The 24,248-nt window shown below is 47.9% G+C and overlaps 1 protein-coding gene across 2 annotated transcripts; it reads left to right on the top strand.

The window, feature by feature from the left end:
- The first annotated feature begins 261 nt into the window (after nt 1-261).
- On the top strand, nt 262-23,274 carry Tmem39b (transmembrane protein 39B). Of its 2 annotated transcripts, XM_075945398.1 has the most exons (10): nt 262-396; nt 3,999-4,125; nt 4,616-4,835; nt 5,217-5,299; nt 5,417-5,500; nt 5,816-5,970; nt 13,901-14,237; nt 16,767-16,954; nt 21,110-21,230; nt 22,825-23,274. In XM_075945398.1, exons 4-10 carry the CDS (start codon nt 5,294-5,296, stop codon nt 23,065-23,067), a joined length of 1,134 nt encoding a protein of 377 aa, XP_075801513.1. In that variant the 5' UTR covers nt 262-396; nt 3,999-4,125; nt 4,616-4,835; nt 5,217-5,293; the 3' UTR covers nt 23,068-23,274. The 2 variants fall into 2 exon arrangements, with proteins under 2 accessions (XP_075801513.1, XP_075801512.1); XM_075945397.1 differs by lacking the exon at nt 5,217-5,299 and having other exon boundaries at nt 276-396.
- The last annotated feature ends 974 nt before the right edge of the window (nt 23,275-24,248 follow it).

The following is a 24,248-nucleotide window of genomic DNA, read 5'->3' as shown; positions in this document are numbered from 1 at the left end:
AGTAAGGGGAACCCAGTTTGGGACGCGCTAAATTTGAGGTGACTGTGGTGCTCAAGGATAGGATTTCAGGAGCGGCGGAAGACCGCCTGAAAAGAAATGGGGAGAAACACAGGAGGCGGGTCCGTGGCTCTCAGAATCTCTTCAGCAGATGTTGCAGGAAAGGCGTGGGGAAGGCTAGACAAAGAGCGCAAGCACAGCCTTTGATCAGACGGCCCCTTTAAGAAGCGCGCTCCCCGTCCCAGCCCGCCTAGTATGCAAATTGAGCAGCTGGCGGGAGCGCGCGGCTGATACCCGGCCTAGGCTGCGGCGGTTAGTCCTCTCCCGGCCGCCGTCGCCCCCGACATATTGCCCGCTGGAGCTGCGGCGGCGACGGAGAGCGCCGGGGGAAGGAGATGGGTGAGCAGAGCTGGCTGGGCTCGCCGGGGCCGCGGGATAGGGGCGGCTCGGCTGCTAGCCGTCGCCCCACGCGGACCGGAGCCGCGGGGAGGGGGAGGGGAAGGGACGCGGCGCAGACGGGACCCCGCCCCTCCGGTCTTGAGGGGGCGGGCCACTGCGTGGTGGGTGGAGCTTCCAAAACAAGGAGGCCCGGGCGGTGGGGCGGTGGGGGGGTAGGGAGGGGGACGTGGACGGGACACACTTGGGCTTCCACGGGGGTTGACGGGGGTGAGACACACTTCTCCGGGCTGGAAATGGGGAATGGCTGCGAGCTAAGGATACGGGTGGTCGCCGGTGTGACAGAGAACCTTCTGGACTAAATGGGCTTACGCTGCGTGCGATGGGACTGTAGGGAGATACAGCCCCCGAAGATAGCCCATTCTGAGCAAGGCTTCTAGTCCTAGAGAGCTTTGACTGGCATGTGGGCGCGGTCTTTGGGGTGACAGTTCTGTGTGATGGGGGTTCCTGGACTGAGGACTTTATGTGGGTGCTAAGCTTCTAAAAGAGTGGGCGTGGGCAGAGTTCTTGGGCTGTGTGGGGTTTTCCAAGCCAAATATAACAGTGTATGAACAAAGCTTCCGGCGTGGGGGCTTGGTGAGCTCAGAGCTTTGGACATGCACATTTTGAAGACCTGTCAGAGAACCCTCAGAGCCAGGGAAGCATGGGCACACTATGTATGAATGGAGGCTACCGTGTTGCCATGAGGAAGATGAACAAGTTATAACTTCGATTAAGGGTGTGGGAGTTGTGTGCTGGTTGCTGCCCGGCATCTTAGGCTAGACCACTAAGCTTAAGGATATGGCTTTGTAAAATCTTAAGTTTTGGATTCACTACCACGGCGCTGCCTCTGAGGCCATGCCGACCTTAAGCTCAGGCCTTGGATCATTGAGTTAGATCTCAAAGCCCTGGAGGAAAAACGACTAGATCGAAAATTGCTGGAGACTCATATCCAGATGAAGTGCGGCAGATACCAGAGCTGAGAAGCTCATGACTCAGAGCCTCCTACTTACTGCCTCTTGCATCCTGGAAACTCAATTTACTAATCTGAAAATACTACCTCACTGCTCCTATCCACTTATCGATATATTCCCCAGTAAACTGGAATAAAGAAACAGCAGTGACAAAGACGTACACGGTCTGGTAGCACATGCCTGAAATCCTAGCACTTGGGAGGCTGAGGCAGGTGGATTGTGAGTTTTAGGCTACCCTGTGCTACATAGTGAATTGTTTTTAAAAAATTAATTTACTGACCTTCCATTTTAGTGGAAGAGACAGTAAACATGTTTTTGTTTGTTTGTTTTTCAAGACAGGGTTTCTCTGTAGCTTTGGAGCCTGTCTTGGAACTAACTCTTGTAGACCAAGGGGTCTTCAAACTCACAGAGATCCGCCTGCCTCTGCCTCTTGAATGCTGGGATTAAAGGCGTGCACCACCACTGCCCAGCCGAGACAGTAAACATGTTAACAAATAAGATAATTTCAGAAGTCCTGGAGAGATTGCTCGGCAGTTAAGAGTGTTTGTTACTCTTTGCAGAGAGCCTAGGTTCAATTTCCTGGCACCCACATTATGACTCACAGCCATCTCGAGTTCCGGCTCCAGGGATCTGAAACCCTCTTCTGACTTCTGCTCCCACTGGGTACACATGTGGTGCACATGCATACATGCATGCAAAACATTCATACACATAAAATAAATTTTTATTTTATTTTATTTTTTAAAATTTATTTATTTATTAAGGATTTCTGCCTCCTCCCCGCCACTGCCTCCCATTTCCCTCCCCCTCCCCCCCCATCAAGTCCTCCTCCCTCATCAGCTGGAGGAGCAATCAGGGTTCCCTGACTTGTGGGAAGTCCAAGGACCGCCCACCTCCATCCAGGTCTAGTAAGGTGAGCATCCAAACTGCCTAGGCTCCCCCAAAGCCAGTACATGCAGTAGGATCAAAAACTTACTGCCATTGTTCTTGAGTTCTCAGTAGGCCTCATTGTCCACTATGTTCAGCGAATCCGGTTTTATCCCATGCATAAAATAAATTTTTAAAAAACTTAAAAAAGAGAGAGAGACAATTTCAGCCAGGCAGTGGTGGCACACACATTTGAGTTTGAGGCCAGTCTGGTCTGCAGAGTGAGTTCCAGGACAGGCTCCAAAGCTACAGAGAAACTCTATCTCGAAAAACAAACAACAACAAAAAAGACAATTTCAGGGATTGAATTGTAGGAAAAAATAGAAGTAAAAGAGAGTAATGGGGGCAACCCCTCAAAAATGGGGTTGGGGGGCTAGTGGATGAAGTACTTGCTGTGCAAGCTCGAGGAGCAGAGTTGGGTTCCCCAGTGCCCATCTGAAGTTGCCTGGGCGGGTGTGGCAACCCACCTGTAATCAGTCCCTGCACTTGGGAGGCAGAAATGGATCCCTGGGGCAGACTGGTTAGTGAAACAATGAGCTCTGAGCTCAACAAGAGACCCATCTCAGTAAACGAAGTGGAGCACAGTCAAAAAGTCACTGGCTGGGCAGTGCTGGCGAACACCTTTGATCCCTGGGCAGAGACAGGTAAATCCTCGAGTTTGAGGCCAGCCTGGTCTACAGAGTAAGTTCCAGGATAACCAGGGCTACACAGAGAGACCTTTCCTTTAAAACCCAAACAACAACAACAAAAACCCTAAAAAACAAAAACAACAACAACAACCAAAAATCACTACCAACAAAACAAAACAAAATGAAAAAGATACTGGCCATAAATGTTTGGCCTTCAGCCCCCCCCCCCCACCCACACAAACATACATAGGTACACATGCATGAGCACAAACAAATGTCAGTAAGGTGACATTTGCTGGTGGTGAATCTTAGTGGCAGAGCATGTGGTTAGCATGTTTAAGAAAGAAATGAATTTTTAAAAAAAGAAGATAGCTTAGTGTGTAATGTAGTTGCCATTCGAACATGACGACCTGAGTTTGATCCCCAGAACCCATGTACTGTGGAGACTAATACCAGTGTGCCCTGGCCAGCTGGCCTAACCTATTTGGCAGGTCCCAGACCAATGAACGGTCCTGATTTTAAAAGTACCAAGAACAAGGTAGAGACCTGTGCAGACATGCGGACCTGAGTTTGGTCCCTGGAACCCAGCTCCGAAAAGTTACTTCTGACCTCTCTGTGCATGATGTGGTGGGCACTCTCACATGGGGTAATATCAAGTAAAATACAAATGGAAAATTTCCACTAGAAGAAGAAAAATAAATAAAAAAGGGCCTCCAGAAAGTGCTCTCCTGACCAAAGGTACAGGACATACAAGGATGACTTAGAGGGGAGAGAAGTGGGCTAGCTAGAGCACAGGGTGGGATGGGGCGCACGGCAGAGAACAACAGGTGAGATGTGCTTTATAGGCCCCTATGAGGTTTGAGTAAGAAAGTGAAGTGCATGAACTCAGGGCTGGCCTCCCCAACATAGCAAGTTCCAGAAAAGCCAGGCTTATATAAAGAGACACTGTTTCAAAAATCAAACAGAAGAAAGGAAGGCAATGAAATTCCAGTTAACCAAGATAGTATTGTTGTCATCCTTGACATACGCCCTACAGGAGGACGAAGAGGTCCCAACAGGACATCTTACTGTCGAAATCCACTCTGTGAGCCAGGATCTTCAGGGGCCTCTGGTGGAGGCCATACTTCCAGTGCATCCGTGACCAGCGTCCGTTCTCGAGCCAGGTAAGACCCCTCTGCATCTCATTCCTTCCTGTGGCAGTGTGGAGGCCAGGGTCCCTTACTGGATGTTAGGATGCACTGTGTCCTACATATCAGGTAGAGTTAGAGGGGTCTGAGCAGCCGCAAAAACCAGAGCAAGCTTCGAGGGTGTTCACTTGGAAAGATGCCATGAGACTGGGTAAAGCAGACAGACCTCAGCCCTTGGTTCCAGTTGAGTTCTAGTCCTGATTTACTGCTGGCTTGCACGGGTTGCCATCTGCCTCTGGACTTCCTTTTCCTATCTGTAAAGCAAGCCTAATAACTCCCTCCTGGGAAGTGGGGTGACTGGAGTCAAATCGGGAGGAAAGGCTCTTTTCTCATGTCCTTTGTCTCTCAGGCAAGCTAAGGAGGACTCCATCCCCGTGAGCTGATGGAATCCTTAGGCCTGTGCTCCAGAAGCTTTTCCCATCTGGTCCTCAGGTTCACTCCTAATGTTACTATTTTCTCTCTCCAGGACCAGTTCTGGGACTGGCCTCTCCAGCCCTCCATTGGCCGCCCAGACAGTTGTGCCTCTGCAGCACTGCAAGATTCCCGAGCTGCCAGTCCAGGCCAGCATTCTGTTTGAGCTCCAGCTCTTCTTCTGCCAGCTCATAGCCTTGTTCGTGCACTACATCAACATCTATAAGACAGTCTGGTGGTACCCACCCTCCCACCCACCCTCCCACACCTCCCTGGTATGTGCTCAATCACGGTCCCGTGTGTGTGTGTGTGTGCGCGCGCACATGTGCACGCATGCATGTGTGCGTGTTGCTTGGTTTAAATTTAGCATAGCTTACCAAGCACCACTGTATACCTGGCTCCATACTGGGCCTGATGAAGGTAGAGGGAACAGAACTGATGGTTCTTAACTATTTCTGGTGTGCTTAGGACTATGCTGGGCACTGTGAGGCTAGCAGATTTGAATCTGACACAGACTGGGTCTTAAGGCCTGTCTGAGAGATGAGTCATGGGACTGTATGAATGTTCCAGGGGTGGAAAGAACTCTGGACAGAAGAGGAGGTTCAGGGACATGGTGTTAGAGCAAGAGTGCTCACACACCACTCTCTTATCCCCAGGGACTGTCCCACTTCCCTTCTCTGGGTCCTGTTCTACTCCTCTAGGTAATTTCCTGGCCTGAGTCAGCTGGAGGCCAATGAAGGTCAGAGAATGGGGACAGTCTCTGTGGAAAGGACTGGGCAGTGGGAGGTAATGGGTATGAGAAAAACCTGTGTGTGGAGAAGCAGCCCATGTGACCCCCAGGCCTCTGCCCCGACAGAACTTCCACCTGATCGACTTCAACTTGCTGATGGTGACCACCATTGTGCTGGGCCGCCGCTTCATTGGGTCCATCGTGAAGGAGGTGATTGGGTCCTAGAGGCTGGCCAGGGACTTTGGGACTCCCCTTTTCCCCTGGGATGCCAAGAAGACACCTAACCAACCCTTAACCCTAAGGCATTTCTTTGAGGTCCTCATGGACTTATTTGAAGAATGTTAATGGTGTCCATTGGCTCTCCCAACCCACTGGGCATCAGGAAGACTGACTGTACCAGGCTCCTCCCAGCCTGCTGTGCACCTTTCCCTGGGTGGGATTATAGGCCATGTCCAGTGGGGTTTGGGCATGACTCCTGTGGCCTCCATCCAAGGCCCCATCCTGTCATATCTCACCCCGACCCAGGCTTCTCAGAGGGGGAAGGTCTCCCTCTTTCGCTCCATCCTGCTGTTCCTCACCCGCTTCACCGTTCTCACGGCAACAGGCTGGAGTCTGTGCCGGTCCCTCATCCACCTCTTCAGGACCTACTCCTTCCTGAACCTCCTGTTCCTCTGCTATCCGTGAGTACCCTCACCTCAGCCCTCACTGCCTAGCACCAGACGCTTGACTCTGTCCTTCGTATGGCTGGGTAATCAGGCCTCCCTCCATATCTGGCGGACTCGCAGGCAGGCAGCAGCAGTGACCTCTCACGATGTCTAGTGACATCTCCTGAGATCAGGGTGATTAGGTTTTTTCTTTTGCAGAAGAAATTGAAGTGGTATAAGCTATTCCATCTCTACTGATGGGAGGTTGGAATCGGATTCAGATCTAATGAATACCCACGGGAACATTTGCAGATGGAAATGATTGGGCTTTCTTTGTCTCTCTGTCTTCCTTTCCTTTCTCTCTCTTTTTTTTCCTGTGGGGGCAGGGTTCTGTTCTCACTGTATCCCTCACATCCTCCTCCCCTTTCACCTCTCTCCCTCCCCCCTCAGTGTTTATGAAATCTGATGCTTCTCCATGTCTTTGTTTACATGTCTCTATGCATGTCTGTGTGTGAAATAGACCTGTGTGTATATTGTCTGCATAAGCACATGTATGTTTGTCTCGGTGTCTGCTTAGCTCATTGCCTGCCCCACCGGAAATTCAATTGTTCAAGATGGAGAGATGGTATCTGGGAAGGGCCCAGAACTGCCCTTTTCCGATCCAGACTCCAACAGTCTTCTGGCTACCAGGGCATTAACAGTTACTTCCTGACCTTGTCCTTTCTGGGTCTTGGAAAGCCACAGAGCTGGGTCCTCCGGTTCCTTACGCTACAGGACTAAGAACGTGCTGGTTTAGGTGCCTGTCACACCCGCTGTACTGTAAGCAGGGGTTTTTTGTGAGTTTAAAAGGTATTTATAAGCCAGGTGGTGGTGGCACACACCTTTAATCCCAGCTTTCAGGAGATAAAGACGGCTGGATCTCTGAGTTCAAGGGCAACCTGGTCTACACAGTGAGTTCCAGAATAGCTAGATTTAGATGGATTTTTCTTTGGGCTGCCAGCTCACAGAAATGAGACAGAGACTTATTATGAAAGCTCAGCCTATAGCCTGGGCTTGTCCCCCTAGCTCTTAGAACTTAAATCAACCCGTTTCTATTCATCTGTGTGCTGCCACATAAGTCATGGCTTTTACCTCTCTGCATACAGCTGGTGACTCTGTCTTTCTTCTTCCCAGCGCTGTCCAGAAGTCCTGCTTATGCCTCCTGCCTAGCTATTAGCCGTTTAGCTTTTTATTGAACAATCACAGTGACACATCTTCACACATTATAAAGGAATAGTCCACAACCGCCAGGGCTCTACAGAGAAACGAAAATACACACGCACACACCAGTCTTTAAGTATATGAATATTTTGGTTGCGTGTCTATATGTGTATGAAGTGCCTTTGGAGGCAGGCAGCAAGGTGGTGTCAGATCCCTCAGGTTTGGAGTTAGGACAGTTATGAACTGCCATGTGGGTGCTAGAAGCTGAACCCAAGTCTTCTGCAAAGAGCAACAAGTGTCTTAACCACTGAGCTATCACCCCCGAGAGAGGTTTTTATATACTAGCCTGACCTTGAATTTTGAGGGCTAACCTTGAGGCTGACCCTCCAGCCTCCACCTCAGGAGGTTTTTGCCATCCTGCTCAGTATCCGTGGTGCTGGGGATCCCAGCCCGGAACTTCCTGTATGCTAGGCAAGCACTCTTCTCCATCACTTTTAGATTTTAATTATGTGACTGACATCTGTCTTTTTTTTAAAAAAAATATTTATTTGTTTGTTATGTATACAATATTATATCTGTATGTATGCCTGCAGGCCAGAAGAGGGCACCAGACCTTATTACAGATGGTTGTGAGCCACCATGTGGTTGCCGGGAATTGAACTCAGGACCTTGGAAGAGCAGGCAATGCTTTTAACCACTGAGCCATCTCTCCAGCCCTCGACATCTGTCTTTTAAAAGCCTTTTTTGTACCAGGTGGTGGTGATGTACACCTTTAATCCCAGCACTTGAGAGGCAGAGTTTGAGGCCAGCCTGGTCTACAAAGTGAGTTTCAGGACAGCTGAGACTGTTACATAGAGAAACCAAATTTTTTTGTTTCTTAGTCTTGCGGTACTAGAAATGAACCCTACTAGCTCGTGCATTTCAAACAAGCACCCTGCGGCTGAGCTACATCCCTGGCCCTCTACAGAAGCTGTATTGATTTGGTTTGGTTTTGGGTTTTTTGGACAGGATTTTGTGTAGTCCTTGCTGGCTCCAGCTTGCTGTGTAGCTGAGTTCAAGCTGTGACTCTGAACTCTTGATGCTCTTACTTGTGTCTCTGGGGTGCTGAGGTGACCAGTGTATGCAACCATGCCATCACTGGACTTTTTTAATCATCATATCATACTACGGGTGATGGTAGATGGCTGATATTTTGGTAAGCAGGCAGGGTTCGCCTTGTCTAGTCCGTTTGTTTCTTCCAGTCTTTCCTTGAAGCACTTCTGTGTTGGGCTAACATTTTATGGGTAGGTGAATTTATGGGGAAGAAAATACCTGTAATGGATATACACTGTGCTTATTGGAATTTTTTCACCCCAGACAGGGTTTTTCTGTGGAACCTGTCCTGGAACTCGCTCTGTAGACCAGGCTGGCCTCAAACTCATTGAGATCCACCTGCCTCTGCCTCCCAAGTGCTGGGATTAAAGGTGTGTTCCACCGTTCCACCACTGCCGCTTTTTTTTTTAATTCTTATTTTATTTGCTGAATGTGGAGGTTCATGCCTTTAATCCCAGCATGCTGGAGGTAGAGGAAGGTGGAATTCTTTGAGTTTGAGACTAGCCTGGTCTGTATATTGAGGATCAGGCTAGTCACAACTATACAGTTTACACCCTATTTCCTTCCTTCCTTCCTTCCTTCCTTCCTTCCTTCCTTCCTTCCTTTATATTTATTTCATTTTATTTATAAGGTTTTGCGAAATGGGGTTACTCTGTAGCCCTGTGTGTCCTAGGCTCTGTAAACCAGACTGGCCTTGAACTCAGATCTTCCAGGCTCTGCCTCCTAAGTGCTGGGACTAAAGGTGTGCACCACCACCACTTGGCAGGAGAAATCCTGTTTGTAAAAAAAGAAATAGAGGATTTTATCTATTTGTGTGTGTAGAGTGGTGTGTGTGCTGCAGTGCTAGAGGTTAAGTTGCAAGAGTAGGTTCTCCTTTCACCCTGGGGCTTCCCGGACCAAACTCAGGATGTCAGACTTGGCCGCAAGCCCCTTGCCTGCTGAGCCGTCTTACTGGCCCTCGCGTTTCCACACTTGGATTTGTCTGCATTTGTGAGATTCTGTCTTTTCCTTGTAACAAGTACACACATTTTTTTTTTTTTTTTTTTTGGTTTTTCGAGACAGGGTTTCTCTGTGGCTTTGGAGCCTGTCCTGGAACTAGCTCTTGTAGACCAGGCTGGCCTTGAACTCACAGAGATCCGCCTGCCTCTGCCTCCCGAGGGCTGGGATTAAAGGCGTGCGCCACCAAGTACACACATTTTTGTACCCCTTCAATATCAATGCGATTAGAACCACTGCACAGAGTATTTCCCCTACATTTGTTATGAGTTTTAACACACTGGGCCAATGAGATGGCTCGGTGAGGAAAGGTGCTCCCCTGACACCCTGGGACCCACATGGCTAAGAAGAGAACCAGCTCCTTCAGGGTGTCCTCTGACATAGACAGGTGTGCTGTGGCGTGTCTCCCTTCCTTGCTCACCCCTTGCTTCCAGTAACTAAATTAATTCGGGCCATGGAGGCACACATCTTTAGTCCCAGCACTCCAGAGGCAGAGGCAGGTGGATCACTGAGTTTGAGGCCAGCCTGGTCTACAGAACAAGTTCCAGGACAGCCAGAGCTAAACAGTGAAATCCTGTCTCTAACAAAAGAAAACAAAACGAAACAGTAAATAAGTTAACATAGTTAAAAAGTTAAATCAATATAAAAAGTAAATTTATATAGTTAAAAAGATAAAACAGCCTCCAATCCCACTATCCAGGTTTCTAGTTCCCTGCTATAGGATTTCACTATTTCACTATGTAGCCCTGGCCGTCCTGGAACTTGCTCTGTAAACTAGGCTGGCCTTGAACTCAGAGATCAGCTTGCCTCTGCCTCCTGGAGTGTTGGGGCTAAAGGCGTGGGCTACCACTGCCTGGTAAAATAAGTCTCTTAGCTGGGAGTCATGGTACAGTCATATAATCCCTGCACTCAGGAAGCAGGGGAGTTTTTACCAGCTGCATAGCAAAGTTGAGGTTACATGAGACCTTCCACCCCACCCCCAAAAGCTGGGTATAGTGGTGTAGGCCTTTAATCACAACACTTGGCTGGCAGGCAGAGTTTGAGGCCAGCCGTATCTATGTAGTTGAAGGACAGCCAGAACTGCCAAACAAGACCCTGTCTTAAAAAGGAGAGTTGGGGGTTAGGGAGATGACTGCCCTGCCAGATGCCTGGGTTCAGTTCCCAGCACCCACGTGACAACTCATAACTGTTTGTAACTCCGGTTCCAGGGGACCTGACACCCTCACAATAGAAGTAAATAATTAAAAAGCCAGGCAGTGATAGTGCACACTTTTCGTCCCAGAGACAGAGGCAGGCAGATCTCTGACTTCAATGCTAGCCAGGTTTATAAAGTGGGTTCTGGGACACAGAGAAACTCTATCTCAAAAAAAATCAACAGTCAGCCAGGTGGTAGGAGGCAGAGGCAGGTACTTTTGGGGCCAGCCTGGTCTACAAGAGCTAGTTCCAGAACAGGCTCCATTACAGAGAAACCCCTGACTCTAAAAACCCAAAATATGGGCTGGAGAGATGGCTCAGTGGTTAAGAGCACTGACTGCTCTTCCAGAGGACCTGGGTTCAAGTCCCAGCACTCACATGGCAGCTCACAGCTGTCTGAAGATCCAGTTGTAAGGGATCTTCACACCTTCACACCAATGCACATAAAGTAAAAGTTAAATAAACCATAAAAATATTTTACAAAGTAAAAATAGAAACCCAAAATAAATAAATAAAAACTTTTACTTACAGTGTTTTTTAGGTTTTTGCTTTATTTTTTGTTTGAAATAGGGTCTCGTTGTATAACCCTAGCCTACCCAGAACTAATTCATTATGTAGCCCAAGCTGGCATCAAACTTACAGTGCTCTGCCTGTCTCTGATTCTCTAATGGGACTAAAGGCATGTTCCTCCACGTCTTACTACTTAAATTATTTTATCTATACCTTTGTTTGTCACTTAAAACTCTTATTAATTTTATAATTAGCTAATATATTCATATAATTTAAGTTGTTTGTGGGATTTATTTTTTTTTGGTTTTTTTTGGTTGATTTTTTTTCCTTTCTTTTTTTCTTTTCCTTTTTCTTTTTTTTTTTTTTTTTTTTTTTTTTTTTTGGTTTTTTTTGAGACAGAGTTTCTCTGTGTAGCTCTGGCTGTCCTTGAACTCACTCTGTAGACCAGGCTGGCCTGGAACTCAGAGAGATTACTTGCCTCTGCCTCTCAAGTGCTGGGATTAAAGGTATGCACCACCACAGCCTGGCTTATTTTTTTGTTTGTTTGTCTTGTTTATTTAATGTTTGGGGTTTTGTGGGGGCCGTGTGTTGAGACAGGATTTTCCTCTGTAGCCAGTTAGATGCTCTGGCTGCTCATTCAGAGGCTCTGGGTTCCATTCCCAGCACTCACATGGTACTGACAACTGCAGCTTCAGTTGCAAAAGATCCAGACACACTCTTCTGGCATCCTTGAGCATCACTGCCCGGCCCTAAAAGTAAATAATTTTTTAAGTGAAAATATAATAGTGTAAGTTGGGTGGTGGTGGTACACACCTTTAATCCCAGCACTCGGGAGGCAGAGTCAGGTGGATCTTTGTGAGTTTGAGGCCAGCCTGGTTTGCAGGAGCTAGTTCCAGGACAGGAAACAAAGTTACAGAGAAACCCTGTCTCGAAAAACAAAACAAAAACCAAACAAACAAAAAAAAGATATAATAGTGTAAATTTTAAAAGCCTGCCTTGACTGCTGCTACCTCCCAGTCATCTCATTTCCCTTCTAAGGAGTAATCAGCGCTGTTTCTGGTTTCTTATATACCCTGGATGGGAGATGAGCGCATCCGCAAGCATACCACACACAGGTGCAAGCACATGCACGCTGACTCCCTACAATTGGAGCTCAGCTCAGTGGTTAGGAGCACATATTCTACCTGGGGACAGGAGTTCAGTTCTCAGTACCCGTGTTTGTAGCTGACAGCTGTCTGTAACTCTAGCTCCAGGGGACACAATCCCGTTTCTGGACTCTGGGAGTGCCTGCGTCACAATGCACATATTCACATGTACACACTACCGTATGCACATGATTAGATTTTCTTTTATTTTAGAAAAAAAATATTAGGACTCTAGCCACCACCACCCCCCGTTCTTTTCCCTTTCCTCCTCTCACTTCCTGGCGACTGTAGGCATTTATGTGTCAAGGCTGGTATTCTCCTTCTCTTATATAACCACATCTAAGCTCTCCATCTTTGTCTGAAGCTAATTATAAAAGTTAAGCACCGCTAAGTTTGTTTCCTTAGGAAGAGTGCAAAAATAACATTCATTGTAGTTCCTAGGCTGTGGTCTTGGGCCTCGTGAAAAGACTTGCGAGTGTAAGAGTCAGATGGTTTCTCCCCGAGTCTGTCAGTCCTTAAGCTCCTGCTGTAGTTAGTGTGCTTCGTATTTAAATAATAGCACCCTTCAGTGGAGTTTGTAATTGCCTTGTTTCTTGGTGACAAAAGAAAGATGGCCTGTTACCATACCCTCATATTTACCCAGCCCCTCCAGCATGCCACCTGTTACCTGGCGCCCATTCTCTCCCTCCCAGAGGTCTCCCATCTTAGTCCTCCGTCCTCCTGCTCTAGAATGAAGGCTTGCTTTGTAGGTTTGCTGTGTAGCTCAGCCTGGGACTTCCCTTGCTGCCCTCCTGAATTGCATGCTTTCTTAAATCCCATGCCTTCTTGGGTTTCTCCCTTATTTTGCTAAGTGCATTGTCAGGTAATGGCCTTAGCAATGACTGTTTGGGAAATATGTGTTTTATGTCCTTATATGTCCAAAATATCTTTATTCTACCTTTACTCTGTTTTGTCTTTCAGAGTCTTTTTTGTTTTGGTCTTTTTCTCCATTTATCTATATGTATGTGTTTGAGCCTATAAATTTATTATGTGTGCTGCAGGATGTATGGGTGATGGGAACCGAACCTGGCTTGAAGAGGTGTAAGCACTCTTAACTATTGAGTTAACACCCCAGCTTTCTCACCCTTATTCTTTGGTTTTGTTTTGTTTTGATTTTTCGAGACAGGGTTTCTCTGTGTAACAGCCATCCTGGAACACGCTCTGTAGACCAGGCTGGCCTCAGACTCGCAGAGATCTACTTCTCTTTGCCTCCTGAGTGCTGGGATTAAAGGTTTGCGCCTCCACCACTGGCTTGTTATTCTTATAAGAAGAGGCTTCATGTAGAATACTTAGTCTGAGCCAGGTGGTGGAGGAGCATGTCTTTAATCCCAGCACTCAGAAGGCAGAAACAGAGAGATCTCTTGAGTTTGAGGCCAGCCTAGTTTTCAGCGTGAGTTCCAGGACAGCTAGAACTACACAGAGAAACTCTTGTCTTGGGGGGAAAAAAAGGAAAAAGGAAAAAAAAGACTTAGGCTGAATCATAGACTGTGCTCAATGAATGTGGGTTGCTATGGTGATTGTTAGTTATCACCATGCAGGAAAGACCTTCCTTCTTGCTTCCTACCATATCCTCAGTTCCAGCATGTGCTTGATGCTGAGATGTGTTTTCATTGACTTGGATGGAAAGACGGAGGTATAGGAGAATGAGTAGATTTTCCTCTCCGAGTATCCAGGAGATCTGAGGCCCAGAGGGAAAAGCAGAGTTGTGTGCCCACCCCGCTACCCCCAGGTTGAGAGTCGGGATTCTGACCCTTGGACAGTCCTGGCCTCATCACTGTCTTCTGCAGCAGGTTTGGGATGTACATTCCGTTCCTGCAGCTGAACTATGATCTTCGCAAGACGAACCTCTTCAGCCATGTGGCTTCTGTGGGGCCCCGAGAGGCGGTCAGTGGCCTGGCAAGGAGTCGGGACTACCTGCTGACACTGCGGGAGACGTGGAAGCAGCACACTCGACAGCTGTATGGCCCAGAAGCCATGCCTACCCATGCCTGCTGCTTGTCACCGAGCCTCATCCGCAATGAGGTGGAGTTCCTCAAAATGGACTTCAATTGGCGCATGAAGGAAGTGCTTGTCAGCTCCATGCTGAGCGCCTATTACGTGGCCTTTGTTCCTGTTTGGTTTGTCAAGGTACTTAGCTCAACACCAGCAAAGTGGCTTGCCGCCCTCCCCTGAGCCCTCTTGTATAAGTAACTCTCCTGGGGTTTTGTTATTTGTTTTCTATTTGTGTGTGCGCGCACATGTGAGAGTGCATTTGTGCATGTATGTAGGTGAAGCCAGAGATTGTTATTGGGTGTCTTTCTCAGTAACTTTCCACCATATATTTTTTTTAAATTTATCAAGCATACAGCATTCTGTCTGCATGTATGCCTGTAGGCCAGAAGAGGGCGCCAGACCTCATTACAGATGGTTGTGAGCCACCATGTGGCTGCTGGGAATTGAACTCAGGACCTCTGGAAGAACAGTGCTCTTAACCTCTGAGCCATCTCTCCAGCCCCATCCACCTTATTTCTTGAGATGGTCTCTCACTGAATCCGGAGCTTGCTGTTTTGGCTAGACCCAGAGATCGTCCTGTCTCTGCTTTCCCAGTGTTGGATATACAGATGCTGAGCCACCATACCGAGCATAGGTTTTGAAACCGGAAGTCAGTTACTCCTGCTTGTGCACCAAATGCTTTACCTATTGAGCCGTCTTCCCAGGCTCATCTCCACCAGTTTTGATTGGATATCTCCTCTGGAGATCTGGAATAAAGAGAATAAGGTTCCCTTAAAGGGAGTGACCTATCCAAGAACTCCTGATTAATGGAAGAGACTTGGTAAGTCAGTGGCTGCTTTGGCATGGGTCATTTTGCCATTGAATAAAGAAGTCAGGAGCTAGGGCAGGAGTGATGACTCAGCAGTTCACGAGCAGGGTTCAGTTCCCAGTGCCCACCCACATGGTGCCTCATAATTGTTGATGTCCTTTTTTGTTTGTTTTTGTTTTTTCGAAATAGGGTGTCTCTGTGTAACAGCCCTGGCTGTCCTGGAACTAGCTCTGTAGACCAGACTGGCCTCGAACTCACAGAGATCCACTTGCCTCTGCCTCCCGAGTGCTGGGATTAAAGGTATGTGCCACCACAGCCCAGCAGTGTTTCACAATTGTAACTTTAGTTCCATGGGTTCTGCTACCCTCTTCTGGCCTTTGCAGATACTGCTGCATGTGGTATACGTACGTACATGCTGGCAGAATATTCATACACATAAAAGAAATAATTTTTTTTTTGGTTTTTCGAGACAGGGTTTCTCTGTGGCTTTGGAGCCTGCCCTGGAACTAGCTCTTGTAGACCAGACTGGCCTCGAACTCACAGTGATCCACCTGCCTTTGCCTCCTGAGTGCTGGGATTAAAGGTGTGCACCACCACCACTCGGCAAGAAATAAATCTTGAAAGAAAGAAACCAAGAGTCATCAGATCTTAGTGACCTCAAAGGTGTCCCCTCTCTTCTCAGCTTCTGGGAAGGCACCTCCTTGGCTGTAATAGACTGGAAATCTTGCTCTGGGATGCAGTGTGGTAACGTGTGTGTGTGTGTGTGTGTGTGTGTGTGTGTGTGTGTGTGTGTCAGTGGGCAGCTTGTGGGAGTTGGTTCTCCGCTTCCACAATCTGGGTGCTGGAGATTGAACTCAGGTTGTGAGTTCTGGAAGTAGGTGCCTTCACCTCCTGAACCAGCTCTCTGGCCACAGGATAAACTTCAAAGATTGGAGTTAGAAGCCAGGTGGTGTTGGTGCACACCTTTAATCCCAGCACTTGGGAGGCTGAGGCAGGTGGATCTCTGTGAGTTTGAGGTCAGCATGGTCTACAGAGCTAGTTCCAGGCCAGCCAGAGCTACACAGAGAAACCCTGTCTCAAAAAACAAATCGAATTAAAAAAAAAAAAAAGATTGGCGGTGAAAGCTGTTCTCTGCGGATACTGCATGCACGTGGTACACAGACACGCATGGAGGCAAAATACTCGTGCACATCACATAAAATAATTTGTCTTCTAATTTGTATGTGTGGGTGTTTTTGCCTGCATGTATAGGTCTATGTACCACTTATGTGCCTGGTGCTCTCAGAGGCCGGAAGAGGGTATTAGATTCCCTGAAACTGGAGTTAGAAATAGTTATGAGTCACCATGTCAGTTATGGGAATCCAGGTCCTCTGGAAGAACAGCCGTCAATGCTCTTAACTATTGAGACACATCTCTAGCCCCACATGACATCATTTTTTTTTTTTAAATTGGATGTGTTGAGGACTCTGCCGGCAGAGAACTTTGCTATGTACAGACTCTCTTGATGCCTGGGTTGGTGGTGATTCCCCTTACTCTCATCTAACTAAAGAAGAAAGGAGAGCATAGACGAGTTAAATTATTTGCCAGAAGTCCCAGAGTTGTTCATGTGCAGCAGAGCCGAGACTGCTCCACTCTTTCCTTTGGGTACCTGCCGAGTGGGTGGCAGAGCAATGTTCCATCATAGAAAGCTGGTGGACATAGGATCTGAGCTGCCCTTCCAACGTGTGTAATTGTTGATTTCAGGCCATCCTGAAATCTCCAAGGTCAACCCTGGCTTCTAGGTCGAAACAGGGAAGGACGAGGGCGTGGGGCCGTCGTGGACATTTTGAGCCTCACCCACCTCCTGCTCTCCCCAGAATACACATTACTATGACAAGCGTTGGTCCTGCGAGCTCTTCCTGCTGGTGTCCATCAGCACCTCTGTGATCCTCATGCAGCACCTGCTTCCCGCCAGCTACTGCGACCTGCTGCACAAGGCTGCCGCCCATCTGGGCTGCTGGCAAAAGGTGGACCCAGCTCTTTGCTCCAACGTGCTGCAGCACCCGTGAGTTGCCCCCACCCTGCCCTGGCCAACTACCCTAGTTCTCCTGGTCATAGTATGAAGCTACTTCCCATCTTCTCATTGACTCGTTCAGTTGGCCAGCAAATGGGTATTAAACTTGTCTTATATATTAGAACTTGTATCTAGCGTATGGTGGAGCTCTAGACAGACCTGTTCTTTGTGGGGAGCTTGCAGCTGTGCTGCATGTGGGAGGGCACAGGTGCTAATGCAGGGACGCGCTGACTTCTCTCTCATTCACTTTCTGACTTCCTGCTCCTGCATGCAGTCATTCTTTACTCCTGCCCACTCGTCCCCTACCCATTGCATTGTCTGCTCCTTCAGTGGTCATTCGCTTCTACCTACGCCATCCCAGGCCTGGGGCTCTGCATCTGGCAGAGGAGCTTGCTTTTTGACCTGTAAGCTAAGGGGAGCTATAGAGGACTTTGCACAGTAGAAAGAACCTCTCCAATGTGTTCTTTTCAAAACCTCAGTGAGGACAAGAAGCCGTTCTGTTAGCTCATGGCAAAGCCTGGCCAGGGAGGGAGAGCTGTAGGGGTGAAACAATACATGAAATCTCTAAGAAGTTCCCAGACTGATGCAGGAGGATAACCACATGAAAATTAGCTAAGATTGTGAGCAAAAGGTCTAGCTGCAGGTTAACACTGTTCCCAGAGCGGAAGTTCATGTCTCCCTGCACAGGAGCCCTGGGGTGCTGAGCTAACCTTCCTTCAGCCGAGTCCCTGTCACAATTATACTAATCCTCTCTCATTGATGGTTCTCATACCTGCAACTGATGCCAGCCGAGAGGAGGCTTCTAGGACAGCTTTGTAGAGGGAGGCCAGCTAAGGTAGACGCACAAACCGAGAGCTCCAAGGCCAAGTGCCTTGTATTAATGCTCCTGTCAATCAGGATCCTTTCCTGCTGGGTTTAGGAGGTTCAGAGAGAAGTGACCTTACTGGAATGCTCCATAAGAGGGCTTGGCTTACCCACCTATGCTGGAGAGAAGAAGGAATAGAAGGAGAGAATGTAGCCAGATGTAATGACGCATGTCTTTAATCCCAGCACTTGGGAGGCAGAGGCAGCCTCTGAGTTTGAGGCCAATCTGGTCTATAGAGTGAGTTCCAGGACAGTTAGGGCTCTACAGAGAAATCCTGTCTTGAAAAACCAGAAAAAGAAAAAAAGAAAGCAAGCATGCTACCTGTCTGTATCTAACCGGGGACCCGACTAAGATCAAGATCCTTGCACAGGCCGGGCGGTGGTGGCGCATGCCTTTAATCCCAGCACTTGGGAGGCGGAGGCAGGCGGATCTTTGTGAGTTCAAGACCAGCCTGGTCTACAAGAGCTAGTTCCAGGACAGGCTCCAAAGCCACAGAGAAACTTGACTCGAAAAACCAAAAAAAAAAAAAAAAAAAAAAAAAGATCCTTGCACAGCTTCCAGGCTGCTTGGCTGGGGCTGATGATACAGTCTTTCGTCCTGTATACTAACGCACACTTGCCTCTAGCCAACCAGACCGCTTGGTTCTCATGTTTTATGCCCTTCCACATCCAGCCTGTCCCTGTGGTAGCTTTCCCCGTGATAGCTTTTGCTTGGAATGTTCTTTCTATCTTTCCTTATTTCCCGGCCACCCAGATAACCCCAGGTGCCCTCCTCCGTAAAGGACCTCTCCTTCCAGTGCCCTGCAACATACTCCTTTCGCTCACTACCTTCTGTTCCTTTGTCTCCTACCACTCATTGCAGGACTACAAGCTTCTGGAGACCATGGCTCTTGCCCATGTAACATGCAGCTGTCTCCTCTCTCCCATCGCAGTGCCTGGCTAGATTTCGTGTTTATTTTTATTTTTTCTAATTGTTAGATTCATTTATGGATATGAGTGTTTTGCCTGCATGCCTGGTGACCACAGAGGTCAGCAGAGGGTGTTGGATTCCCTGGAACTGGAAGTACACATGGTTGTGAGCCACTGTATGGGTGCTGGGAATTTAACCCAGTTTCAAGAGCAGCTAGTGCTCTTAACTGCTGAGCCATTGCTCTAGCCCTATTTTTTTAATGTAAAATTTACATAGAGTGAAATATACTATATAAACTACAATTTTTATTTTTTATTTATTTATTTATTTTTTGTTTTTTCGAGACAGGGTTTCTCTGTGGCTTTGGAGCCTGTCCTGGAACTAGCTCTGTAGACCAGGCTGGTCTCGAACTCCCAGAGATCCGCCTGCCTCTGCCTCCTGAGTGCTGGGATTAAAGGCGTGCGCCACCAACGCCCAGCAACTAAACTACAAATTTTACAATTCTTTGGTTTTAATTTTTTGGTTTTCTCTCTCTCTCTCTCTCTCTCTCTCTCTCTCTCTCTCTCTCTCTCTCTCTTTTTTTTTTTTTTTTTTTTTTTTTTGAGACAGGGTTTTCTGTGTAGCCCTGGCTTTCCTGGAACTTACTATATAGACCAGGCTGGCTTCAAGCTCAGAGATTTGCCTGCCTCTGCCTCCTGAGTGCTTGGAGTAAAGGTGTGTGCCACCATTCCCAGCTCTTTTAAAGTTTTGACAAAGGCATAAACATTCATTTAACCTACTACCTACATCAAAGTATAGTAAATTTCTAGCTCCATAGAAAATAATCTTCATGGTCCTTCCCAGGATAAACCTCCCCCAACACACACACACACACACATACCTACACCTAGCTACCTACCATTTCTTTCACCATAGGTTGGATTTTTCTGTTCTAGAGCCTTATATAAATGAAATTGTATATAAAATTTAGTTTGCATATTCCAGAACTTTATATAAATGTAATCATAAGTAGACACTCCTGTGTGGTTGGTTGGGGTTTTTTTTGTTTGTTTGTTTGTTTTGTTTTTTTTTTTAATCAAGACGGGATTTCTCTGAATAGCCCAGCTGTCCTGGAACTTGTTCTGTCCTCAAACGCAGTGATCCACCTGCCTCTGCCTCCCAAGTGCTGGGATTAAAGGCGTATACCACCGCAGGCCTAAGTAATCACTCCTGTGACCAGCTTCTTCTTTTTTTTTTTTTTTTTTTGATTTTTCGAGACAGGGTTTCTCCATAGCTTTTGGTTCCTGTCCTGGAACTAGCTCTTGTAGACCAGGCTGGCCTCAAACTCACAGAGATCCGCCTGCCTCTGCCTCCCGAGTGCTGGGATTAAAGGCATGCGCCACCACCGCCCGGCTCTGTGTCCAGCTTCTTCCAGTCAGTGTTCTACCTTGTGGCCGTGTATTTAAGGGAATGAATCACTGCAGCAGGAGTATAGGGTGCACGAGAGATGCGGATAGCTGGAGGTGCCAGGTTTTGTGGCATGCTCTGAGGATACAGGCAGGAAGTAGATGCTGTCTACTTCCTAAAGGAATGATACAGACTAGGAAGCAAAGTAATGGCAAACCCTGGGGAATGTAGACCAGGAAGTAGCAGGAACTTCAAGGAACAATAAAAGATACTCAGTTTTGTAGAGTTTGAGAAAGGCTTTCTGGAGGATAATAGATTTGGAAAGATGAGAAAGAACCTTTCAGCTCGGCATCGGGAAGGTCAGTCTGTTTGGAGGGAGTGACTTAGGCAGGGATATGAGCAGTGCAGTGGACGTCAAGGATGCTGCATAGGAGCTCAAGAAGCCATGTCAAATCCCTGGGATCTTGGAGAACCTTCAGAACATTTTAAGAATTTTTTTTTAAAGATTTATTTATTATGTATACAACATTCTGCCTCCATGTATGCCCGCACGCCAGAAGAGGGCGCCAAATCTCATTACAAATGGTTGTGATCCACCATATGGTTGCTGGGAATTGAACTCAGGACCTTTGGAAGAGCAGCCAGTGCTCTTAACGGCTGAGCCATCTCTCCAGCCCCCCCCCTTCAGAACATTTTAAACATTTATTCCTGGTTCTGGGGACCCCTAGGAGGTTACAAGTGAGGCAAGTAGGAAGGGAAAAGGGTTTTCTTCCTAACCCCTTACCCCTAGACATCTCAGTGCAGCGAACTACTTAGGGTTGTCATCCCATTTTATAGAGGAGGCAGCTGGGACCAGAGGCGGAGTCCCAGTGTCAGCGTGATAGAAATGGAAGTAGAGCCCTAGTGACCACCCTGTGCCCGATCCTCTAGTACCCGTTTTCATGGATGAGCTGGGGACAAAGTGTACTCTTGGACTGTGCCTCCAGGTGGACTGAAGAGTGCATGTGGCCACAGGGTGTGCTGGTGAAGCACAGTAAGAATGTCTACAAAGCCGTGGGCCACTACAATGTCGCCATCCCCTCCGATGTCTCCCACTTCCGGTTCCACGTGAGTGCTCTTTTCTGGGCAGGAGGGTGGTACCTGATCTTCAGGGCAGGGAGTGGGTGGGTTTAACAGGATGATGATGGCTGTTCTCATTGTTTTCAAAACCCAGAGGAGGACGGTGCACACATGCAGCCAAAGGGTGCTCACGCAGATGAGCATAGCTGCAGCTCCCTTGCTGCCGAGCACTGGCTAGAGGGAGAGATGCTCATATAATCAAAGAAAGGCTTCTGCGGGTCCTGGTGGCTTATGCCTTTAAGCCTACAACTGAGAAGGGGGGGGGCAAGGGGGGAAGGCAGAAAGATCTTAGCAGTGGAGGGAATACTGCTGATTCCTTCCTGTATCCATGCATGTTTAACATAGTCAAGAGAAACTTACTGAGCAACTTGGGAACTCATGCAAATGGCCTGAGTCAGCAGAGGGAAAAGGCTTGCTTGGCCTGACTCAGTAAGGCTGCTGGCCTCCAATCCCCTTTTCCAACACAAACTTCATGACACTTCTCTATTTGAAGGGCCTAGAATTCCCTTATTTCCTAGTGACCTCTACTGGAGCTGGAGGACCCTGTGGAGCCAGGGCACTAAGGGTCATAGCTTGGGAGACCATTAATCTGGGCAGTTATCTTCATATCTCAGAGAGAGAAGAGTCTTGTTCCTAGACTCACTGCCCAGGCCTGAACCCAGCATCCTGGTCCCTTCAGCTCCCCCACTCCCAGTACAAGTTGGAGGTTCTTTTCCTTGCAGACTGAGATCCCTGGACATTTTTTTCTTGAATTCTACCTTCTGTTTTCCTTCCAGACACCTTGTAAGAGGTGTCACCATGTCCTCCATGCTTGCAGTAGATGCTGTAGTGCGCAGACTTCCCATACTTGTGATGCCTAGCAACGAAAAATAAAGGAATGCCTTTCCATGCTGATGATACAAGATTTGCTGAGCTAAAGTCTGTTGCACATACAAAGCCCGGGTTCAGTCCCTAGCACTGTTAAAAAAGAAAGGGCAGGGGATTCTGATTTGTTCAAGTCCAACAATACCGCAGAGGTTGACATTAAAAACAGTTGAGCGGAGCCGGGCAGTGGTGGCGTATGCCTTTAATCCCAGTACTCGGGAGGCAGAGGCAGGCGGATCTCTGTGAGTTCGAGACCAGCCTGGACTACAAAAGCTAGTTCCAGGACAGGAACCAAAAACCACAGAGAAACCCTGTCTTGAAAAAACAAAAACAAAAAACAAACAAACAAAAAAAAACAGTTGAGCGGGGTATGGTGGTGCTTGTATCTAATCACAGCACTCCGGAGGCCAGTCTGATAACAAATAAGTAAAAAGAAGTTGATTTTAGGCCATAAAGAGTTTGAAATAGCAAGCAAGACCTCTTTCTCAGAGAAGGCTTTCCAGAAGAATCTTTAACAGCTTATGCGAAAGCAGCAGTACACTATAAGCAAAGACAGATGAGGTGGCAGAGTTCACCCCGACCTTGCACAGTCTTCCCCCACCCAAGTACACATGGGACCCCAAAGGCTTGTCCCCTTTACCATGCGCCTAGACCCCCTCATCCAAGGAACAGGTTTTGGAGCATGCCCTCTGGCCTCTGCCTACCCTTCCCTGGGTAGTTCTTTTTCAGCAACCCACTGAGGATCCTTAACATCCTCTTGCTGCTGGAGGGCGCCGTCATTGTCTACCAGCTGTACTCCTTAATGTCCTCGGAGAAGTGGCACCAGACCATTTCACTGGCCCTCATCCTCTTCAGCAACTACTACGCCTTCTTCAAGCTGCTCCGGGACCGCCTGGTATTGGGCAAAGCCTACTCATACTCAGCCAGTCCCCAGAGAGACCTGGACCACCGGTTCTCCTGAGCTCCAGGGTGATCCTCGACACAGCAGCCAGGCTTCACCCAAGGGCGTCCTGGCTAAGGGCTGTTGGGTTTGGTTTGGGGAGGGTGGGGGGAAAAAACAAAAAAAAACAAAAAAAATCCACCAGAGCTTTGTATTTTTGTTACGTAATGTTTCTTTCTTTGATAATTGATGTGATAAGAAGAAAAGAAGTCTTATTTTTATATTCCCAACAAGCCTGTGTCCTGTGGTTCTTTCTTTTGTTTCTGCCTGTCAGGCACAGTCAGAGGTGTGGGCTTCTGCGCCGGGAAGCTCCTCATGGCTTCTATGGATCCCAGAGGCTGTGGTAACTGAGATTGCTTTGCTAACTGAAGGTCAGTTGTGTGCAGATGCTTCTGCGGACACTCGTCAGCCTTGTCATCGTTTGGACAGCCCTAGGGAGATGTGTGCTGTCGCTCCCACAGGTGAACTGAAACTCAGAGCTCTAATGAGTTGCCGTGGTGATCAGCTGTGGAGTGATAGAGCTGGGTATAAAAATCTCCGAAAGGTGTGCCCCTGTTGTCCCAGTGGGACATGTCTTGATTCTCCCAGCACGCAGTCACTGCAACCCTGCACTGTGCCTAGTGCCACGCAGGACACTGTTTCACGGTGGGGAGGGAATGCCGGTAGGTGGTTCACAGGGTCAAGGTCTTTCTCAGCAACCCTGACAACCAGAGTGCAGTCCCTGGACTCAATGTGATGGAAGGAGAGAACTGGCTCCTGTGAGTTGTCCTCTAGCCCCTACACACACACACACACACTAAATGCAATTTTTACTTATTTTCAGATTTATTTTTTATGTATATGAGTGCTTTGCCTATATGGTCTGCACATGTGTACCTAGTGCCACTGGAAGTTACCAGACGACATTGAACCCCCTGAGATTGGAATTACAGATGGTTTGGGAGCCACCAAATGTTTGCCAGTACTCAAACCCTGGTGCTCGCAAGAGAAGCAAGGTTCTGAACTGCTGAGTCAACTCTCCACCCAATCAATGTAATTTTAAATCTTGTTTTAAGCCAGGTGTAGTAGCACATGTCTTTAATCCCGGCACTCGGGAGGCAGCAGCAGGTGGATCTCTGAGTTTGAGGTCAGCCTGGTCTGCAGAGCCAGTTCCAGGATAACCTGAGCTACATAGTGAGACCCTGTCTTGAAAAACCAGAAAA

The sequence above is a fragment of the Microtus pennsylvanicus genome, chromosome 13 (assembly GCF_037038515.1).
Source record: "Microtus pennsylvanicus isolate mMicPen1 chromosome 13, mMicPen1.hap1, whole genome shotgun sequence".
Taxonomy (NCBI): Eukaryota; Metazoa; Chordata; class Mammalia; order Rodentia; family Cricetidae; genus Microtus; species Microtus pennsylvanicus.
This window is presented reverse-complemented; position numbering and strand designations above follow the sequence as displayed.

What these genes read in the sequence shown, in the direction of transcription:
- Tmem39b (XM_075945397.1), top strand. An exon ending in TTGGGTCCATCGTGAAGGAG is followed by an intron (nt 5,501 to 5,815) that starts GTGATTGGGTCC and finishes ACCCCGACCCAG; the next exon opens with GCTTCTCAGAGGGGGAAGGT. An exon ending in TCCAACGTGCTGCAGCACCC is followed by an intron (nt 16,955 to 21,109) that starts GTGAGTTGCCCC and finishes CTGTGCCTCCAG; the next exon opens with GTGGACTGAAGAGTGCATGT.